This window comes from Fragaria vesca, linkage group LG6 (assembly GCF_000184155.1).
Source record: "Fragaria vesca subsp. vesca linkage group LG6, FraVesHawaii_1.0, whole genome shotgun sequence".
Classification (NCBI taxonomy): Eukaryota; Viridiplantae; Streptophyta; class Magnoliopsida; order Rosales; family Rosaceae; genus Fragaria; species Fragaria vesca.
The window spans coordinates 20,656,073-20,677,835 of NC_020496.1; the positions used below are offsets into that span (position 1 = coordinate 20,656,073).

At 36.8% G+C, this 21,763-nt stretch overlaps 4 protein-coding genes across 4 annotated transcripts; 2 read left to right on the forward strand and 2 right to left on the reverse strand.

The window, feature by feature from the left end:
• Positions 1-6,874: 6,874 nt before the first annotated feature.
• LOC101307423 lies at positions 6,875-8,239 on the forward strand. Its single transcript, XM_004305552.1, has one exon. It carries the CDS (start codon positions 6,875-6,877, stop codon positions 8,237-8,239), a length of 1,365 nt encoding a protein of 454 aa, XP_004305600.1.
• Positions 8,240-8,374: 135 nt separating this feature from the next.
• LOC101294093 (ribosomal RNA small subunit methyltransferase H-like) lies at positions 8,375-10,767 on the reverse strand. The gene is made up of 4 exons (XM_004303394.1): positions 10,300-10,767; positions 9,912-10,211; positions 9,162-9,354; positions 8,375-8,919 (listed from the first exon to the last, which is right to left on the reverse strand). Exons 1-4 carry the CDS (start codon positions 10,645-10,647, stop codon positions 8,492-8,494), a joined length of 1,269 nt encoding a protein of 422 aa, XP_004303442.1. The 5' UTR covers positions 10,648-10,767; the 3' UTR covers positions 8,375-8,491.
• Positions 10,768-13,574: 2,807 nt separating this feature from the next.
• LOC101294383 (guanine nucleotide-binding protein subunit gamma 1-like) lies at positions 13,575-14,549 on the forward strand. The gene is made up of 4 exons (XM_004303395.1): positions 13,575-13,880; positions 13,977-14,029; positions 14,120-14,164; positions 14,251-14,549. The coding sequence occupies exons 1-4, from the start codon at positions 13,683-13,685 to the stop codon at positions 14,330-14,332; spliced, it is 378 nt and encodes a 125-aa protein (XP_004303443.1). The 5' UTR covers positions 13,575-13,682; the 3' UTR covers positions 14,333-14,549.
• A 9-nt stretch (positions 14,550-14,558) lies between these two features.
• Positions 14,559-21,608, reverse strand: LOC101294679 (ubiquitin carboxyl-terminal hydrolase 26-like). Its single transcript, XM_004303396.1, has 15 exons — positions 21,503-21,608; positions 20,976-21,073; positions 20,307-20,903; positions 19,839-20,094; positions 18,946-19,688; positions 18,485-18,593; positions 17,967-18,145; positions 17,487-17,771; positions 17,211-17,418; positions 16,661-16,732; positions 16,158-16,385; positions 15,725-15,988; positions 15,432-15,573; positions 15,001-15,217; positions 14,559-14,901 (listed from the first exon to the last, which is right to left on the reverse strand). Exons 2-14 carry the CDS (start codon positions 21,053-21,055, stop codon positions 15,123-15,125), a joined length of 3,258 nt encoding a protein of 1,085 aa, XP_004303444.1. The 5' UTR covers positions 21,056-21,073; positions 21,503-21,608; the 3' UTR covers positions 14,559-14,901; positions 15,001-15,122.
• Between the last annotated feature and the right edge of the window lie 155 nt (positions 21,609-21,763).

Below are 21,763 nucleotides of genomic sequence, written 5' to 3' on the forward strand. Positions count from 1 at the left end.
AGTGGGTATTTCAAATATGTCGACTTGGTAATTATTCTTTCAAAAAAACACTCAGACGTTATATATCTTTGTTGATCGATCTTGAGGAGTCTTAAATTTGTTAGGCTTTGTTATTTTGTTTAGAAAAAGAAAAAGAAAAAAGAGTGATTTAAAGTAAAAGATAATATAATATATTGTTATATATAAATGTTGTTAACCATGGTTAGAGTAATTAAAAGATATGACATGTGACATTCAACTAGGTGGGTAGGGATGAGGGTGGGAAGCAAATTTGCATCCGTGATATGATGTGGTATAAAAAGTTGTAATAACGCTTGATGGTCTCGATCGGAGTGAGTTCTTTGCTTTTCTTTGACGCCTACTCTCTGCTTGTGCTCCTTGTGCTTCTACTACTACTTTTTCTTGCTAGTGGCGGTGGAGGTGACGGTGCGTGCGACGTTTGTTGTTTTTTAAGTTCAACAACTAAACTTTTCGGTTCAATAAAGTTTTTGGATGAATATATAAATATATATATATATAAATATATGTATACAGTTCTTATCCAGAACAAAGCTTCGCTTGTTCCCTGCTATTTTTGACTTACTTTTCGGTCATATTTCCACATCTCAATTGTTGAGTTTATTGATACTAATGTATAGATCATTCAAGCAAAATTTCATCTAAATTGATGATCGTTTGGGTACCGAATTAGATTAAATCAATGAACGAACTATAAATCTATCTAACCAGAGCTGTTTATGTAAATAACGATTACGAAAACCCAAACGATCTTCAAATTTGATGAAACTTTGCAAAAATGATCTATGCATTATGTTATACAAACTGAACGGTGTAGATGTGAAAATATGACCGAAAAGTGAGTCAAATAAGAAACTTCACACTTTAATTTCAAAACGAAGCTTCTCTTTGACATGGGTAAGAACTATATATATATATATATATATCATAACAAATATCGTATATTGTTCATGAAAAAAGAACGAGATATTGTGTACAACTTGATGGCAACAATTGCGGATAAACAAATAATGTGATTAATTAAATAAAATTGCTTAACTTCGCAAAGCTTGATAATATGTAGTTATTAACAGTCGATGTACAATAGTTTCATTGACCCACTTGGTCGTAGTTAATATGGCACATTTGAGAGAAGGCTCGCTGGTTCGGTGGGTGCGAAAAGTTTGAGTTCAAACCAAGAGTTGAAGAGTAGGCTGTAACTTTCGAAATGAACCCAAAATAATTGTTCTCTAACAGCTTTCTTAAAGTTTCTTTAAAGTGGGAAAGAAAATGTCAAAATCTTCAAAAAAAAAAAGAGAAGAAGCTTCAAATCCAACTTTTTGCCCATTTTAGAGATTTTCGTATTTATTACAACAATAAAATATTATATATCTTGATTAATTTTAACAAAAATATATTCTACTATACATTTTGTTATAACAATAAGATATTTAATAAAATATTCTATATTTTTGTTGGAGCACTTGAAGAATTTATGATGATTTTAATTTGGGGAATTAAGCATTCTCTTAAGCATTTGCTAAAAATTTGGGGAAGACTCATTCTCTTTCGTCTTCATCCCTAATTTAGAGAATGAGATTGGAAAGTTGTTGGACTGAAAACAAATCTAATATTCTTCAAAATAGAGAAAATAGAGAAAATGAAGAAGTTGTTAGAGATGTTCTAACAAATATGCAAAGTTGTAATGTAGCTCTTCAATCACCTTCTACTACTTTCTCCTTTTCTTCCAAATGAGCCCTCCTACGGTTCAATAAAGTCAAGAACCCACCCACCCATGATGATCATTCAAATATAAACATACTCTTAGGGTTTATGGTATTGAATTGAATTAGGTACGTTGGTCTAATATACACATACTTGTACTCGTATCGTATTTGAGTTATGAACACAAATATTTGAATTACTCGTACTCTTACGGGTCAAATAGAAAGACTTTAAAAACAAAGTACAATCAATAATTAAGATTTCATAATAAAATCTTTTACAAGGGTCAAATCCTTTTTTCACTCATTCAAGTTTCTTTATATATTACAATAACTATAAATCTATATGTCACACATGAATGGTGCTAGGCGTCCGACGACATCCACACAAGCACCAGATCAGAAACACCGCTACAGATGTCACAACCATCAACCCCAAGTCCATCCACATCACCATCTTCAGGAACTGCCAAGGAATAGCCTGGTACATAGACCACCTATAACCCGGACGCATGGTGCCCATGTAGGGAGGCACCGCCCACTTGAACCCATGTCATACTAATACCTTAACCAGTAACCACAAGAAAGTACAAAAAAAGATAGTCGTCCAGGCATGATAAATAAGAAAAACTATAGGTAAGCAAGGACACATCCGTGTTTCTCCTACTCCGTTGCATACGCAGCTATCCAGGCTTTGTGCTGAATCAAACCAACTATTAGTTGGTTTTGACTATAGGACCATAATGGTCGATATCCCCGCGCCAAGTATGGAGAGTATATCACCTGGGCCCATGGTAGGGGGACTGTCGAGAAAATACCAAAAATATACCCTAACTATTCACCATGAGAAAATACAAAAAAATATAGCCATCTAGGCTTCAAAAATCAAAAAAACTCTAAATAGTTATCTAAGCACGGTGCTTTGTGTCTCTCCTGCGTTGCTGCATACTCAGCTATCTATATATAATTTGTGTTGGATTAAACAGTTGGTTTTGCTAGTATGACCATAATGGTCGATAACGCCACGCCATATATAGCGAGCTTATCACATAGGCCAATGGTAAGGAGAACTCTGTCGACACGCGGCTCAGCGGCACGACGAATAGGGAACCTAGCTTAAAAAATCACTCACGTTTGGATTCTTCATTTGAGCGTCCCATTTCTTCATTTTATATAGTGAAGAAGAAGAGGATTTGGTACGACCTTGCACCCATTTTAAAAGTAGCTTGTAAATAAATTTGTTGATATATAGTTTATATAGACATAACTCTTCTTTATCATATTACATATAGTTTAATGTTGTGGTGTGGTGTGAAAATGTTTATAAATAACTTTGCGATATATACTTTATGTGGACATAACTCTTTATTGTCATCATATATATAGTTTTTTTTTCCCATTGCGATATATATAGTTTAGTGTTGTGATGTATTATGAAAGGTTTTTATAAAATAAATAACATTTTGGGGAAGGCTAGGGTGAGTTGATGCGTAGTATGCATCAACTATTTTAAAATATTATATAAAAATGAACAACTTGTTGTATAGGTAAATAAGTCATCCAGTAATATTGTGTCATGTGTAAAAAAATTACAATTTTAAGGACTATTTAATTATGTTAAACGTGAATTGTTCAAAAACTTGTAATGAGGGTCGTAAATGTTGTAATTACTTGGTTTACCACTGTAATCACCACTAAATATGTTAAATGTGGTATTTGTAGTAAATATATCATAAATGATGTAATTTACTTAAAAAATGACTATAATTACATAAAAAAGAACTATTTTACAAGATTAACGACTTTATATAATTTAGGTCTAATTATTAATATTTACACCCACATAATCCACATATGTATTTGAGATAGCTGCACCCACACAATCCACATATGTATTTGAGAACAATAAAGTGTTATGAAGTGAGTGACTCATTTACTCCACAAGTGTTATGAGGTACCATATATACAATTTCTATGGACAGTACTTCATGCTGAAATGACATTAACACTAACAAATGAAACAACAGGGTAATGACTGGCTACACAAGTAAATAAAAAAAACGTAGAGCTTGTTTACTTATGTCCTTGTTAATTTTAGTGCATACCTCCATTTGTCCATTCCAGTACATTTTTGCAGAACTGACCAAACACAGATTTGCATAACAAGCTACACAAGTAAATAAAACCACTCAAATGGCTTTCGTAGTTAACAGGTATGAAGATAGATCTAGCTAGAGAATTGTCAAGCAATTGCCTTGAGTTTTACAAGGAAACAACTCCCTAGTCAATTGCTTTGAGTCAATAATCTTCAAACTGAATCTAAGACGACATTAACTAATATTTTCCCTGTCAACATCTAAACAAAAGAACAACAGAACCCACCAAAACATGTATAAGAGCATATGAAGTTCTTACCTTATACTCCGTAGTCCGTACCCAAAGGATGAGAGACGGATCCAATTACAGATAAGAGTACTGGCTGGCATACGTCGTTTTGATACAAGAAATTGATATATAATCATATCTGATTATAGTCTCCTTCAAATCTTTGCCAATAGAACAAAAATGTACAAAAATCAAAACCCTAAACCGATGAAAACTAAACTAAGACGAAACAAATAGAAACGAGGAGGTTGTAAAATCCTGGTCGGGAAAGAAGAGAAACTTACCTACTCACTAGAAGACCAACCTCTTTCTCCTTCCTCTCCTTTTCTCTTCCTTTACTTTAGGTTTTATCTTAGCAAATCGGTAGAGGAACGAAACGGAACAGACTTCTTAATCGATCTGTTTCTAATAAGCTAGGGTTTTCAAAATTCTGTTTTTATTTTTGATTATATTTTTCATATATAAGATTTAAAATTACATGCTACCTGGTAAACAAGTTATCAATATTGAATAATGTAAGTCGTTAGATATATTTAAAGTTTTATTATATCCAACAGTCAAAAATATTCAAAAGAGTTGATGCATGCTATGCATCAACTCACCCTAGAATTTTTCAAAAGTTATACCTTTGTTATGTTTAGTAAATACTTAGATATACGCGATATAGGCTAGTGTTTTTTTTTGTTTTTTTTATTTTTTTATTTTTTTTAAGGCGATATATGTTAGTGTTATTAACACACTATTTTGTGTTATTAACACATCCTATCTATTTTCTAATCTACATATTTTAATTTTATTTACAAACTTACCACTTGAGTTTGTTTTATGATTGGTTCTCATTATAGATGAGCTGTGTTAATAACACTAGCCTAGATATATATATATATATATATATATATATATATATATATATGATTTTCTTAGCTGCGGACGTGGATTTTCATTTTTTTCACCACTTTTTCAATCGAATTTCCTCATCTCCACTGTCTAGTATCTAGATAATATTGTGTAGATCATCTTTGCAAAATTTCAGCCAATTTGGTAATCGTTAAGGCTCTCAAACTCAAAAAACAAATGGACGGACTGAATTCTGTCCGGTTCATGTTTATACCCGGAATGTGATCAATGGTGGTGTTGGCCTAAGAAAACAAATGGATATCAAGTCGGCGATATTCCAGGTAGAGGATTCTGGACTTGTCTCAGTTAGTGTTTTATGCAGATGATATTAAAGTAGAGTGATTTATGCATGAAAGATATATTTTCGAATTCTTGTGAATTATTGTTTGATGACTTGAGAGTGAGCGGGGCATAGCGACTTCCTTGGGTTTCGATCCCCTAAACCTCCGGAGGGGCTGTACGGACTGGAGGACGTCTAACATCCTTTGAGGTGTGGCGTTACCCCTAGGCGGTATAGCGTAAATGGACACTCTCGCTACACCTTGCCAGTGTGTACGATAATAATCGTGGTAAGGTTGTAGTTGGCTTGAGATAGATCGGTCATCAGGTTTGTATATCTACTTTGGGCCCTACTTGCATTTTTACAAGAAATGATTATTTTAAACTGTTACGCATTATTTTCACTACTAGCCATGGCAAATGTTTTAAATTGTTTTCACACCTAGTTGAGGTAAAATTTATTGAGCAGCGAGGACGAAAGCTCACCTCTACAACAGTTTATGAATGCAGGTATTGTGTACGGAGACGGGACAGCTAGACGGCATTGGGTGTGGCTTAGAAATTCTATACTTTATGATATTGTCAGCATTAAATCCGTATGACAAGTTTCCTTAGTTATCATGTTCTTGTTTAACCCTTTGATCGAGTATGTGTTTATTCGATAAACTAGTCCTCTTGCAAGTTTTCGATTGTTGAGCATGAACCGGACTGATATTGATTTTTATCCAGAGAGGGCTTGTTTGATTTGAAAGATATCTAAACGTTTATATTGTTTCACCTCATTTTAAAATAAACGCTTCTGCAAATGTTTTGAAAATTTTAATTTTTCTTTGCCTTGCGGGTCTTAGAACCTGAGTGATGGATCTTAGCTTAGGTTTTATGAATACGCGGCACTGTAATGTGCTCGATTTGATGAGGTGCAAATCGGGGCGTTACAATTAAGAATGAAGGATTTTGCATGCGAAAACTTAAACCTCCAATACCACGTACATGTTAAATTAAATTGAATGAGCAATCTACAAAATCATATTCACATATGTGCACATACATGATTACAAGCTAAACATCTTATTAAACAAGTAACACAACAACTATATGACATAGATTCTACTTAATCAAGATACATGACTGTGAGTTGGTTCGTCAAGTCTGCGATCAGTCTGTGATATTGGTTTTCTCCTCAGCTCTAGCTTTCAACACCATCTACATGACATGGCTGAATGTTTTGTTGTAGCTAGAGAAAGTATGGACCAGCATCCTTTATGGGGATCATTAAACCTAAGAATCCTCTTGTAATCAAGGAATTACAACAGGAATCCCAATATGTAAAACTGATACCAGCTAATTCATGAATCCTTAACCAATTAAGACTCATCCAAAAAGAAAAAAGGAGACTAGATATCCTTTACTAAATTGTACATACATCTTTAATCTAAGAAAACTATCGTCGGTACGTATCGAAATATGAGATAGTAGACGTTTTCCTAGTCCGATAAGGAAGCCATATCTCACTGGGAAACAAAATAGCATATATATAGACACACACTCAATCTGTATTGATGATCGATAAAAGTCATAGAACTGATAGAAGTATGTCAAAAAGATTGAAATCATCGTCACCACTCACCAGGACTAAGATTGATGATCTCCCGGAGGTTTTATTGGTTGATATTCTGTGTCGGATTCCCAGCAGACTCATATTCCTATGCAAGCTTGTGTCCAAGCCTTGGTACAGTCTCATATCTACTCCTCAGTTTGTTGACCGCTATCTATGCGGTCAACGTCAATTGCAAAAACCTGATCTTTTAACAACTCTGGTTGTATTCGATATAGTCCCCCCAGCAATATCTTTGATCATAACGTCGGATCATCCGGCCTTCAAAACAAGAGCGAGAAATTTCAGTCTTAATTTCCTCCCATGTTATCACCAAGCCAGAGGCATAAAAAAGCTAGCAAAAGGGCACATCCTGAAGGGTATGCTCAAACCAGGTTCTGTTGTACCACCAGTTGTTGTAGGCACGTATAATGACTTGGTTTTATGCTGCGCAACCATGAATTATCAACGGCATTACTACCTCTGCAATCCATACACCAAACAATGGGTTGCTCTCCCTTCCACCCCTCGCGTCTACCGCAACGTGCTTGTAGGCTTTGTCTGTGATCCATATTTAACGTACTCGAATGACGATGATCATAATGGAGAAAAAGAACAAAGGATGACTAGTAGCAGTTCTGTAATCCGTAATGCTGATTATAAGTGGAAGGTTGTACGAGTAGTTCCGAATCCATCATATCCGTACTTCCATTTTGAGATCTTCTCTTCTGAGACCCGTCAATGGAGAGAGATATTTGTAGGTACATATGCCCGCATAAGGATAATCAGCAGCACCTCTTCGTCATTTTCACTTGCTTCTGACGATTGGACAACAATGTCTTCTGTAGCTTACAAAGGAATGTTGTACTGGTGGTGCAAAAATGGCCGAACACTTGAGTTGGATGTGTCCAGTTCCAACACAGCTAAGTACCGTTTTATTGCGCCGCCTGAGGAGTTGGAAAGTGATTTTGAAAGTGTAAATGGGATAGGGTCGCTAGGAGTGAGCGGAGGACGTCTGCATTTGTGCATGCATGAAAAATTCTCTGGAGATCAAGGTGAGGTTAAGCAGGCATTTCAGGTTTGGGAGTTGAAACAGGTTGTCAACGGCAGATGGTTAGCAGACCGTGTTACTATAGCTTCCAAAGATATTGAGGTCTGCTATCCAAATATTAGAGTGCTAGCTTTCCACCCAAACAATGAAGATGTCCTATATTTTAGAAAAGGCTTTGAAATAGTGACATGCAACCTAAATGGAGGAAAGTTAGAGAAAACTTCAGAGAGTCCAGTGAAGGGAATCGAGAGGAGATTCTACTACTCGTTTTCTCTCCCATGGTTGCCTACCCCGGTTCCCAAGAGACTCTAGACTAGAGTAGAACTTGAACCAATTTGCTTGCTAAATTTTATTGTTTACCAAAAATTTGTATATCTACATATTTCAAGAATCGAAATCCTGATTGGCATAGAGTTGTTCTTAAGCTTGAAGGTGGCCGGTGAAGAAGTATGAGAATTACTTTTTATTAGCTGAATAAATAATGGGGTAAATGATAGAGAAATATTGTTGTAGAAAGGGGATGTAATACCCGGAATTCAGAACTATGTTGGCTTTCACATTGGATCAAACCTTCTGAATCACCCTAAGCTTCGCACTCCTAGACCGGGTGTTCAGTTTCTCTTCCTGTTCAGATGGCGTAATTGGTCTCTTAGTGAGAATTGTTCCTCTGAACCCTTGTATCATTTGTTTGATCCACGATTCATCTTCATCAATGTCTATTCTGATCTTTCTCAAATCTTTCTTCTGTGCTTCTTCTTCAATCATATCAGCATCCCCATCTCTGCTTTCGATGTTGATGATGTCAAGAAATGTTTGCTTCACAATTCTGTCCTCTAAACTGTGGAAAGAGATGACTGCCAGCCTACCACCAGGTGCAAGGCAATCGAAACATGAATATAGAGAATCCTCCAGAGTCTTCAACTCATCATTAACTGCTATCCTCAGAGCTTGAAACACCCTTGTTGCTGTCTTAATCCAACCTTGCCTCCCTTCTGTTACAATAAAGTTTAGTTTTAGTTTACTTGAACAATTTTAAAACTCTTTTCAAAGAGAATAATATAATATAGTATTCCATGAATATGATATCTATCCAGTCCAATGTACACAATATATGACAAGGGTCAAGTGTAAAGGGGCACATTTTTGAGATCAGCAAGCTGCAGTACTATAGTTGTATAGAATGTGAGAGTGACAACATAGTAAAATTGCACATAGGGATGAGAAGGATACCAACCTCGACTTAGAGGGGTTGCAGATTTTATAAGATCTACTAGTTCACCAGTGGAATGCAGTCCACCTTGTAATCGTGCTTTAACTATTTTATTCTGAAGAGAGTACCAGTTGCTTTCTTCCCCATACTCTCGCAGGATGCGCCCTACCTCAGTTTCTGGCCAAGAGTTTAAAATGTCTTCTGCTTTCAGACTTGCCTGTCATAGCCCTATTCAATCAATTAAATGAGACAAACATTCAAAATCCTAACGCAGCCAATGAAATATAGGCATCATACATATCACTTTGACCACAACTTGCATTCATCCTAGATACTATAATACAGAACTTGAGTGTTCCATAACACTGTTGGCTGATAGAAAGATCATTAAAAGGAAAATACAAGTTTCAGCAAGACTATACTACAATGAAGAAAATACTTCATGAATAGTTCCAGAAATCAGGCAATTTGGGCACATATTATAAGAGGAATAGAAATCGGGTTCATCAATTTTTTTTTCAAACCGACATTAAAAGGGAATAGTACAACGAACATTCCATTTTCACTTTGTCTTGTTAAGTCTTCATCCAACTTATGGCAAATCCAATCAGCAGGCACATCTATGTTAACATGATCAGCAATCAGGACAACCAGGCTGCTCTGTCATATGGCTCAGCTGCAGCCCTACTCATAGTTTCATACTCATTCAATCAACCATACACATTATTAACAACGCATTCGACACAAGAAAAGCCAAGTGTTCCAACTCTTTACCTGAGGATCCATGCGCATATCGAGAGGCCCATCAGCAAGCACACTGAACCCTCTCTGAGGATCATTCACCTGCATCGATGACATCCCCAAATCCATCAAGATGCCATCAATCCCAGCGTCGAGAAGCGTCTCATCCACGTCAGCAAGCAAAGACTTGATGCATCTGAAATTCTCCAAGAATGTATAAGCTTTCAAAGGGGCGTCCAACACACCATTGATCCGACCCCGAGCCTTTTCAAGCGCCACAGGATCAACATCAAGCCCCACATACACTTCCATTTCGGGATGCCCTTCAATTATCTGTTGATAACCAACAACCCGGAATCAATAATCAAAACATGATAATACCCAAAATATGTAAGAACAATAAAAATAGGCAGTTACTGACGGCGGAGGAGTGGCCGGCGGCTCCGAGGGTGCAGTCGACGAAACGGCGGAGGGGTTTGGAGGCGGGAAAAACGTCGAGGACTTCGCCGAGGAGGACAGGTATGTGGAAAGAGGTGTCGCCATAACGCTTGATGGTCTCCAATTCGAACTCTCGATCGGAGCGAGTTCTTCGCTTTTCTTTGACGGCAACTCTCTGCTTGTGCTCCTTGTGCTTCTGCTGCTGCTTCTTCTTACTACTAGTGGTGGTGGTGGTGGCGCGTGCGGCGGTTGTGAGGGTTCGGAGGCGGATTGATAAGGAAGAGAATGAGAAGATTCTTGAAGCCGGAGTTGATAGCGAAGCAGTTGCCATTTTGTTTGTTTCTTTTCCTAAATCTATGGCATTCTAAAACCCTAAACCTTTCAAGTTGCTACTATATCGAATTGCACTGTTGCGGAGGCAAAGGATTTGGGTTCCATTTCTTTTGACTTCAGAAATACTTTTTGCTGATAATAACTAAATAAATAAATCCCATAAATAAATTCATTGGGTTTTGTTTTAAAATCCCATTTTAGGCCTGTTTTCTCTTTTGGGAAGGGCCTAGTTTAGCCAACTAGGAATATGTTAGCCATTTTAGTTTTCTTTTATAAATTTAAGCTAAATAATGTCTTTACTTGCCCGTCATGTATACAAGAATTTCTGTAACTCTAGGGATTACATACGGATTGTAAACCCTAAAACCATCGTTGAGTCCTCTCGGCCAGTTCGGTGTTTGGTTGTGTTTGAGGTTACAGAGAACAAACTTCGTGCGTTAGGATTTGAGACATGTTATTCATTTTTATGGAAAAGTAAATAAATTAGCACCAAATATTGTATTACGTGTTTCATTCATATATTTCCTCATAATATATAACTCTTAATGGATAAATTTGGTGATCAAAGAATAAAGCTACTGTAATCGAAATTTGGTGTTTCTGAATTTCGATCATTAAATGCAAGGTTCATAATATAATGAATAACTTTTGAGTTAGAGTTTTAACTACAATATACAGAATAAAGTAAAAAGACTTATCAATGAAATTAGTTCAGCAGTACATTTACTGAAACTCAGGTTACAATATAGTACCAAATCAAACACCCTTTGGGGTAAAGAGGGTAGGTCACTTTCACAACGAGCATACATCAGCCACCATGGTTATTTGGGTGAAGCCTCTACCTTAGAATCTGTCATGAATTTAGGAGAGATGAAGAGGCAAACACGCCAAGAGAGTTTCCTACCAACAACGCCTTCATGCATACATAACTACCAACCATGCATCATGTACAAAGTTTCTGCCTTTTGCCACTATAACATCACTCCCCTTTCAGCCTATCACATCTTTCTACAACGTACTCTAATTTTTGTTTACATTGTGTAAACGGATATTAATGAGCCGGGATTCATATTTTCAAAAGTTGCCTATTTTGAAACTTGGCAAATGAGTTGTAACTTTTGGTAGTACAGATCATCAGCTCGTTGATCGGAAAAAAGAAAAGAAACTGAAAAAGACCCTAATGCACAAATATATACACGTCATATCAGTGTCTGTAATCTCTTCATTTCAATCATCAGATCAAGTTTGTTACTGGGTTTTGCCCAAATGCACAGTTTCGCATTGAAAATTCTTGCTTGAACAACCCAGTTTAATTAATTTCCTTTTCAATCTCTTTTCTCTAGTTACTCTTCTTCCGTTACGCATTTCTCAACAAATCCCACAATCTAAATTCAAAGTATGCTGAAGTAAAAGGGAGTACGGATTAGAGATTGATAATAAGCAGCACCAGACATTTACAATCCTAAAAATTTCTTCCAATTGCTTTAAAGTTGCATTTAGAATACACGATACCCTCCAAATCAATTAGTCCCGCTCAGGGTTCGAAGAACTCCATCCAGTCATTTGGAAAACACCAAATACTATAGTGTGATAAGTCCCTGAAAACACTGTTTGAGATAACACTATGTTTCGATGTTCATGTAGTTAACCCTCAAAATTGACCCCAATAAAGGTCCATCTTGTTCTAAAATAAATAGTGTCTTGTGAATAGACTTGCTGCAAATACGCAAATAGATAACCAGAGGCGGACGCAGAGCCGGCAGAGGGGGTCGAGGGTGGGGGTAACTGCCCCCAGTGAACTTTCTTTTCTGATAATCGTCTTCTTATATATGTTAATGTTCATTTGATTTTTCCTCATCACAACTTAACATATACATCTATTGTTTAAAAATCTATTAACTCATAATTATGTTTAGCTGCGGGTGAATTATCGGGAATTTAATAAAAAAATAAGGAATTCTCAATTTCTTAAGACCGTTTTTCTCGTTTGGATTTTTATCCTGTGGAATTAGCAATTTTCACCGAAAAATAATCGTGGAATTTAAAAGCTTAAATTCCCGATTTTAATTCCTCACAAAATAGGCATCATTTGTCAATTTCCTAAACTGAGGTTAGTATGAGTAAAAATTCTTGTTATTTTAAAACTCTATATCATGAATCCAAACAATGAATTCTTGATTAATGGAATTTAAATTTTTTTTTTGATGAGATTAATGGAATTTAAATTCATAGAACTGTAATTCCATGTTTTTAAAATTTCTATGGAAATTGAAATTACTTTATCCAAAAAACGCAGCGTAATATATCCTAGATATCATGTCTGATCAATGATTCTCTGGATTTCTGGTTTTGGGTATCAGTTTAGATGATCTTTTTCTTATCGAATTTTTGGTTTTGGGGGGTCTGGTTGAACTTGAATTCATATATTGAACTTTCAAAGTTGGAAAGCTTACAATTTTATAGTGCTTGATTAATTTTTTATATGATTGATGAAAAAGACTTCGATAACTTTCAGAATAGTACAAATTAACTACATGAAGTCATGAGCTACAAATTAATAGAGTGGAAATGGACACTGAGTCATGTCTGAAGGCTCCTTAGCCTTGGCTCTTGTTTTTTTTTTGCTCCCACTTATAAAACTTTCTGCGTCTGCCCTAGTTTTTTATTTATTTTGCCCCCACTTACAAAACTTTTTGCGTCCGTCTCAAATTTTTATTTTTTTATTTTTTGCCCCCATTTACAAAACTTTATGCGGTCGCCACCACTGTAGACAACAATAGAGATATCTCTGTTTGAGAAATTAGAAAAAGAAAAAATGTATTGTCTATCCATAAGACCATGACTATTCTCATTATTAAACTCATCACTCTCGTTGCTTTCTTTATCTGTTTCTTGTTCCATGTCCACACTGTTTTAATCATCAAAACAAAGCTTGGTCCACTATCTCTTTCTCTCTTTCTCCACCCCCCTCTTGGCACTAAATCTATTATAAATCTAGGTTATACCTCTGAACCAGAGCTTGGTATCTTATCCATGGATAAGCAGCAACAAGAAAACATACCATCTTCATCACCATCTTCTCCAGGAAGATCAGCAGGAGGAGAAGCAAAGAGAGAAGATGCAGCAGCAGGCTCAGGAATTAGAGCAGGGCCGCCATGTCCGACTTTCGTAGGCAAGCATAGAATGGCTGCTGCTATTTCCCTTCTCCATACTCAAATAAACATTATTCAGGTCCAATCCTCTATATCACTACCCATATTATTGTTTTCTCCCATTCTATAAATCCTAGAGAATCCAGGAATTTACCATGATAAAGTTGTGTTGCAGGAAGAGCTTAACGAACTCGAAACAGTAGGCGAGTCCTCCATTGTCTGCAAAGAGTAAGCAAATTCTTGCGTCTAATCCAAGATATCATGGTGTCATTCCTTGCTTAAAATAGTCTGATTTTGTCAATCTTCTGGTGTAAGCAGACTCGTTGCAAGCATCGAATCGGTTTCTGATCCCCTGCTTCCATGGTAAGCACCTAGTTGATTTTCTTTGTTATGTATTCTCTATGACCGGGCTGAACTGATGGATGAGGATGAATGGTATAAAATGGCAGGAGTAAAGGAGCACCTGAAGTGGGATGGGATAGGTGGTTCAGAGGAGCACACAACACCAGAAGTAACAACCGCTGGATCTAAGAATGGGGAAACTAATTTCTTTACCTAATATGTTGTCTTATTTTTGCTACATTTTGCATTACCTTGATCATAATGTTTTGAATAACATATCAGGAAGAATGTATTGGGATACAGAGAAGCATATATGTAAAAATTCTGGGAATGTTTTGCCTAAGAATGAAGTTATTAGATATTTTTGGTTGCTGCAAATGGTTACAACCAGCGGGCAATCGCTATCATCGACTTTCTGGAGGAACCAACACATGAAAATTGATTTATTAATACTCAGGGCTTACTGGTACAAGGCTGACTAACCGCATGAGTTTTAAGTTATTGAATTAAGAAGCATCACACTCGAAACACTTGTCACAACATGTACATTTGGACAAAAGATGAAAAAGGCACACTAAGATCCTTATGAACAGAAAAATGACCAGGACTGGATAGAACAAGAACACTCGGACCAGAAGATACATCAGCCAAAAATGGCAAATTCCTCTTACTGGGAAGGGGGAGGCGATCTACTTTACACATTGGACCAGCCTTCTTAGATGCAGGAAGCTCACCGCTATTAGGTTCAAGAACTGCTTCTGCCAAATAAAAGCAAGAATAGTCACCAAGATTTAAATTAAAAGATAGAAGTTTCACAACCATAAAGAAACAAGATCAACAGTAGGGTTGCAACTAACCTAAAAAAAACATGCAGGTCTTCCAACATGCCGTCTGAAGATTAAAATTTCAAGTCACCTCCCCTCGGTCAATATTTACAAAAAACCCGGATATCGACATTTAACTAGCAAACACATGCTTCTTATACAACTTGGGATGAGACATTTGCCGTCAAAAGTGTCCCTCGAAAACCCTCTTCAGTGTGTTGAACATCCATTTTCTGGTCAGAAAGCTCATCTGTGGAAACATCATCAAACTGCATCTTAGAAACTAATATTGAAACAAAACGTTGCATTACAATTACCAATCAGAAACATTTGGTGAATGACAAAGCTTTACATCACACCAAACAATCTAGACAGAGCAATATCAATGGAATCGGAATAAAGGACAATCTGAAGCACCACATTCCACTTATTTCTAATGTAACAACAAACAATTTTTAAGTTACCAGCGATATCTCGGTTCTCATGGACTTCTGAATCAGTCACCCAAAGCTTATCCCCAGGGAATATGTTCAAATCTGCCAGTGTAGCACATTCACTATCAATTGTTCGAGTGCCTTTGTGAAGTATCTGGTTTTCCTTAACAACCTGCAAATCAAAAACAAGTAATTTGATGCCAACTGTAACATTACACAATTATCAAAGAAACTTATTCATACACAAGAAGAAATTGCCAGTGGCATAAGACAAGATAATGCATTTCTAATTGGTATTTTAAAGTGGAACATTATAAACTTACCCCAAAAGATTCCCATATCATCATTTTTAACTGGTATATAGACGTAGAACCAGAGACGTTCAAACTTATTTGATCTCCAGTGTTTGTCTTTCGAGAGCGCTTGGAAACTCGGCGATCCGGATCAAAACTAGTCTCAGATGCTTGTAAAATATATTTTGGAGCTTCCTTGCCATGTACCAAGTATACATATATGTCCTCGTTGCAGTACTCCAGTTTCCGCATCAGCTCCCTGCTCTCTTTCTCTCCAATGCAATCCTCACATATCTAACAAAAATTGAGAACAGCTAATCAGAAGAACAAAATTTCAAATGCTATTTAAAATATAGAAAAGAAGCTAACTCAAAACAAGCTAGACAACTAGTATCATAATACTTCCTCTACTATGCTGTTATGCATATGACAATAAAATAAAAACTCAAAAAGGTTCCGGTACCTCAGGGCAAGTCCTAATAACAAGGGATCTGGAATCAATTTCACTATTCATGAGATTTGAATTGCGCAGGTCCTCACAGATTTGCATATCATCACAGGACCCTGTCAAGTTATTTCCTTCAGTATTGCTTAACTTGATTTCAGCAGATACACCTTTCTCCTCAATACAACCCCATTCCTCACAGAAGGATTTCCAGTCACTCTCAGTGATGAATATTAACCCATCCACCTAGATCCAAAGACAAAACAATAAGCAAGAATTCCAATATAGCATAGGAATAATTACAAGCATGAGAATTTGATCATTAAAGTCACAGAAAGCTAAAAGAACATGAGAACTTCTTAAATAAATTCAGATGATCTCATCCTCTCACCACTCCCTTCCCATCAATCTATGGATGAAAATAGATAAGATATTGGATGAAAACTTAAAATATTACCCTCCCTGCCCAAAAATCCAAAACACACACCCAAACACTTGAAGACATGTAGTCATATACTTACAGGAGTAGACTTTTGCGAAATCAAACCACGTTTACAGACCAGATCAACAGGCCTTTCTAGAAGTCGTGCATGCTGAAAGAAAGCACAAATAGGTTATTTAATAACTGTAATAACTAAAGACAAAGAAAAAAAGACAGATTGAATTAGAAGGACAATAGATTTCTAATATCCTAATAGTTTTCTCAGAACTAGTGAAAAAAAGAAGGAAAAAAAAAAAACAATCTTATCAGAAATAGCAGCTGAAGAATAAAAGAATTTAGTATGTGCAGGGTTTTGTCTAGGTGTAGAGGCTCTCCATTTAGCACAGAGGATTTCCCACCAGTGTTAAAATGAGGGCGTTAACACTTGCCAGTTTAAAATAAAAATTAATAAGAATATATAAAAATGTAAATTCTACATAAAATGATGAGGTTCATTAAAATTTCATTGGCTTCTATTACATAAAGACAGCAGTATAATAAGCAGATGAATATAGTAGAAGCCAAAAACTCTCTTAAGTAGTACCAGACTATTGTTGAACAAAATATTGCCACTTAAAGTTGCAGGTTACCTTTTCACATTTAATCAAATCCATGATGCCATCTAGTGTTTCCGGTTTCTCTATTGAAGAAATATTCCTTGCGGTTGCATTAATGTAGGTCCTCCATTTTGTAAGCCAAGAATAGGGTATCAAGTAATACTTGCAATGCAGAGAAAGAGGAATACTTTTCCCGGCAGCTAATTTATCATGAGTCTGGCGCTGTTTTTCCCTAACCAATCTGCAGCATACAAAATGGTAAGAGCAATTACAATTAAGCTTTAAAGTATGAGTAAGTGCTCAAGTTACCTTAAAGAATCCTCCATGCATGCAACTTCAGATAATTCATCATTGCACTCAGAACACTGAAGAGAGTCTGAGAGAAAAGTCGAACAACCCAGGTCCTCAGCAGGTTTTACTGTTAAAGCATCTTCATAAAGGAAGAGCCAGAGAACCTCAGGAATAAGCACTCTCTTAGCACCACTGGCTTGCTCTGGCAAAAGCTGCCCATGAGGACACCTGATTGAAACTGTTGGTCCTGCATCTGCTTCAGATGGAGCATCAAGAATTTTCCTTTTAAGCCACTGCTGCAACCTTCACACGAAAACAAAAAACAAAAATCACTAACAAAAAGAAAGTCTTAAGCAGATGTCATGAAAAGCACAAATAAGCACTATCATGCTCAATTGACTATACTACAGGAACAACTGGTAAAATTAATATATGTCTGTACTCTCTAGCATATGTTGAAGTATGAAGAACAAAATCCAACAGTGTTTCCAGTCATACCATGATCTAGAAACATAGTATGTTCCATCTGAACATCGCCCTGCAATGGCATCCTCAGCAACTTGCTTCATTAATATCCTCCTATCCCTATAGCTGTCGGCAGAGACCACATCTCGAGCCCCATCATTAAGGCAAATCGTGCAGGAGTCATCATTGGTCAGGATTGGCCCCCCATTGTGCTGAAATTGTCATGATCCAGTCAGACAAGAAAAACCATCCAATAATAATCAGATGTGTAACAGGGACACACACACACACACATTAAGGCAAATCGTGCAGGAGTCATCATTGGTCAGGATTGGCCCCCCACTTGTGCTGAAATTGTCATGATCCAGTCAGACAAGAAAAACCAATCCAATAATAATCAGGTGTAACAGGGACACACACACACACACACACACAGAGGGCAGGCAGACGGCTGACCATAGGTCATTAAAGCATCAAGGGATACAATTTATAAGTCATATTATAACATAACAAGATAGCACATTATTAAGCGAGTTCACTCAAGCAAGTACCATAGAGATCAACTTGGTCCAAGCTTCAGCTGACAACCGCTTCATGCAGCCAACCTTTGATGCTGGAACTTTTCCATGCACACATTGGATGGAGGTATTGTCAAGAATACTGCATGCAATTGTAGTGCGAGTCAAAAGCCAAAAATGAAATATATACAAATTTGCGAAACATAAACCTTGACATTGTGTTGTAGCAGAAAGCAAGTGAATGACTAAAATATACACATAAAAATAAAAAGGAAAGATGAAGTGCACAGTGCTGTTTCAGCTGGTTCCTAGTGAGTAGTTCAATAAAAAATATAAAAAATATTTAAAATGAAGGTTGGGCTTGGACAGAAAAAATTACCAACACAAAGGAAATTCATAAATCTAAAGAATCTGAACTTGAATGTACAACAGAAAGATACATTTTACAAAGAGAGAATTCAAAATAATAACAAAGACATTTAACATATCCTTACGGTGGAGTAATATTGTCAGCCCACTGACGAAGCCAATCTGTCGAAACCCAACAAAAAGGTTCCTCGAGTGATCGAACAGGAGCTTCAGACAAAATCGAGCGCACTTCCTGTCTTCGTTCATTGATACGATTCATTTCTTCTTCCTTCTTCAATGTGTATTGTTGGCAAGAATCAAGATACAAAGCATTACTGCTTTTGATCTCGTCAAAAAGATTATAAGGAAGAGAACCAGAAACACTATCATCTTCTATCTTCCTGTTGTTGCCATTACATTCAACATGGGTTTTCCCATCATCCTTGCAGGAGCGCCTGAGATTATACATCAGCATATACGCATCACATGATGAAAATGTCTCCACATCACACCTAGTAATAGATTCTGAAGGTTGTTGGTGATCAATATCCATACTATCACCATTAGAAACACCGTTCATCTGTTCTGAGAAAGATGGATTAACTGGTTCATGATTAACAGGTCTGCTATTGGAACTAGAAGTCCCTTCTCCAAACGGGTGAGTCCCCAAGTCTGAGACACGTTCATCGTCGAATTCCCACCATTGCCCTGTCTTCTCATCCTTGATATGGGCTACATAGTGGCCACTGTTAACTGCAGTTCCTTTGTGAATCAGCACAGCTGACAAGTCATATATTGATTCAGTCTGAGTAGGCTCAGATAGCCTCTGCCTCATATCAAGTACCCCAGGAAACATAAATGCAGATGTAATCTTCTTCCTTGTTGTCGTCTACTGACACAAATCAATACAGAAAATAGAATATTAAAGAAGTAAAATTGAGGAACAAAGTAACTCGACAGAAAGTTTCCTACAATTCAATGCATATAGACCTATAAAAACATAACTGCAACTTGATGGAAAATGCATATCATAACCTACCTTCGGAAGGAAAACATATCGCTTAAGCTGAAAATTGAGAACAGGAGGCAATGTATGCAACTTGATGCTTCGAGTAGCATCAACTCTTGTTTTACACGACTCGCAGAAATATTGATTGTCTCCCTTAAGCTCTTCAACACTGAGGTAATCATCTAAACTTTCATCCAAACTTTTCAAACCCTTCACATTCAACTCCAATTCATAAAAGTCTTCCATGTTTGAAGAAGCTTCAGAGTTTTTTCCACATTTTGAGCACCTAAATACATATATGTCTAAATCAAAATACTGATATAACAATAACTGGAAAGAAGAATATAACAAAAAGAGTAGCAATCTTAGGTTAACAAAAGCATAACTAGAGAGTTGCACAGCACCAGCACTTTTATTACTTTAGCCAATTAAAACCAGGAATAATATTTACAAAAAGGCCAAATTAATAACAAACTATAATGACCTGTTCAGTCATACCTTGTAACATGTGACACACTTCCACGAAAAAGATCTTGAACAATAGCTTTTGCCCTCAAAGTTTTTGAGTGGCTGAGACAACGCTCCAGCAATGACAGCAATAAGGTCAGAAACTCATGACTATCTTGTTGAACTCCATTATCCAACTCCAGAGTTTTGACAAATGGAGATGAGTCAATGAATGCTCTTTTGCTGAGATACAACTGTGCAAAAAGCCGTGAAAGTTGATTCAAGACCGGTTGTTTTTCCAGGACTTCAGGTTCAACCATAAAGATACCTTCACGGAAGGGCTTGTTCATATACAGACACTGGAGGATGCTGTTAGCGTAACACGTAGCCCCGAGATTTGTGAGGCCTGCAGGACAGTCATCAGAAGAACGAAGATCCTCAGAAGGGTCCGGGCCAAGGTTTTGCAGAATCTCTGATGTCTTCTGCCACAGGCCAGATTTCCTACTGCCTTTGAGAGGCGGAACAAGCCCACAAAAGCAATTCGGGTTGTCCTTAGTATTCACACGACACCCCTGACAAACCGGCTTCTTAACTTTATACAATGTATCTATATCCTCCTTTGTTATTTCATTCGTGGCATGAATTTTCCTACACCAGAAACCACAATGTGATTCCAAACATCAAATACATATCTTTCAACATAACAGAAAATGCTCCTACCTCAATATCTCCGAAGTAGTGTCACCGTTATCCCCTTGCTTATTTCGTTTGTTTTTACTCCGAGTACTTGGCTGGCTCATTGTCACAACCTATCAATCCTGAAATGGACATGAACATGTACTCAGACCTTGAATCCTTACACATACTAATCAATCATGTACATAAAAGATACAGAAACTCGCAAAGCTCGAACGAAAAGCACAATTCCTAGTGCCCTAGCTCGTTTCAATTGAAGTTCAAACTCGCATTTCAGATGCAAACAGTTCCATTGTGCATTCTCAAAGCTAGTAACCAACACATTAAATGAAAGCCACACAAAAAAAAATCAATGAAAAATGTTAAGGCAAACTTTCGGAAGCTGAAAAAAATCAAAAACGCAGAGAAAACCCTAGAAGCTACAGAACGATCAAAATTAGGCTAATCGCAGAAGAGTACGAAATTCCAGTCGGAATAAAATTCATGTATGTAAAAGCAGAAATAAAAAAGGATTAAGAAAAAGGAAATAAAGAATGGTTGGAGAGCTATACCTGGTCTGAGAGGAGAAGAAGACGAAGACGAAGACGAAGAAGAAAGCTCTGTTGGAGCTGAAGCTGGAGAAGATGAAGAGCCTGGTTTTGGTGTGAAAATCAGAATAAAATGAAAAAGAAATATATAATTTTGGGGGGTTTTATTTTAGGTCAGCGTGAGAGAAATCAGAAATAGCGCTTCGATTTTGGGGTTTTTATGAATTTTATTCATGTAAATTACATGGCTGGAAAAGGAAAGGTCGCTTTTTTTTTTGTGTGAAG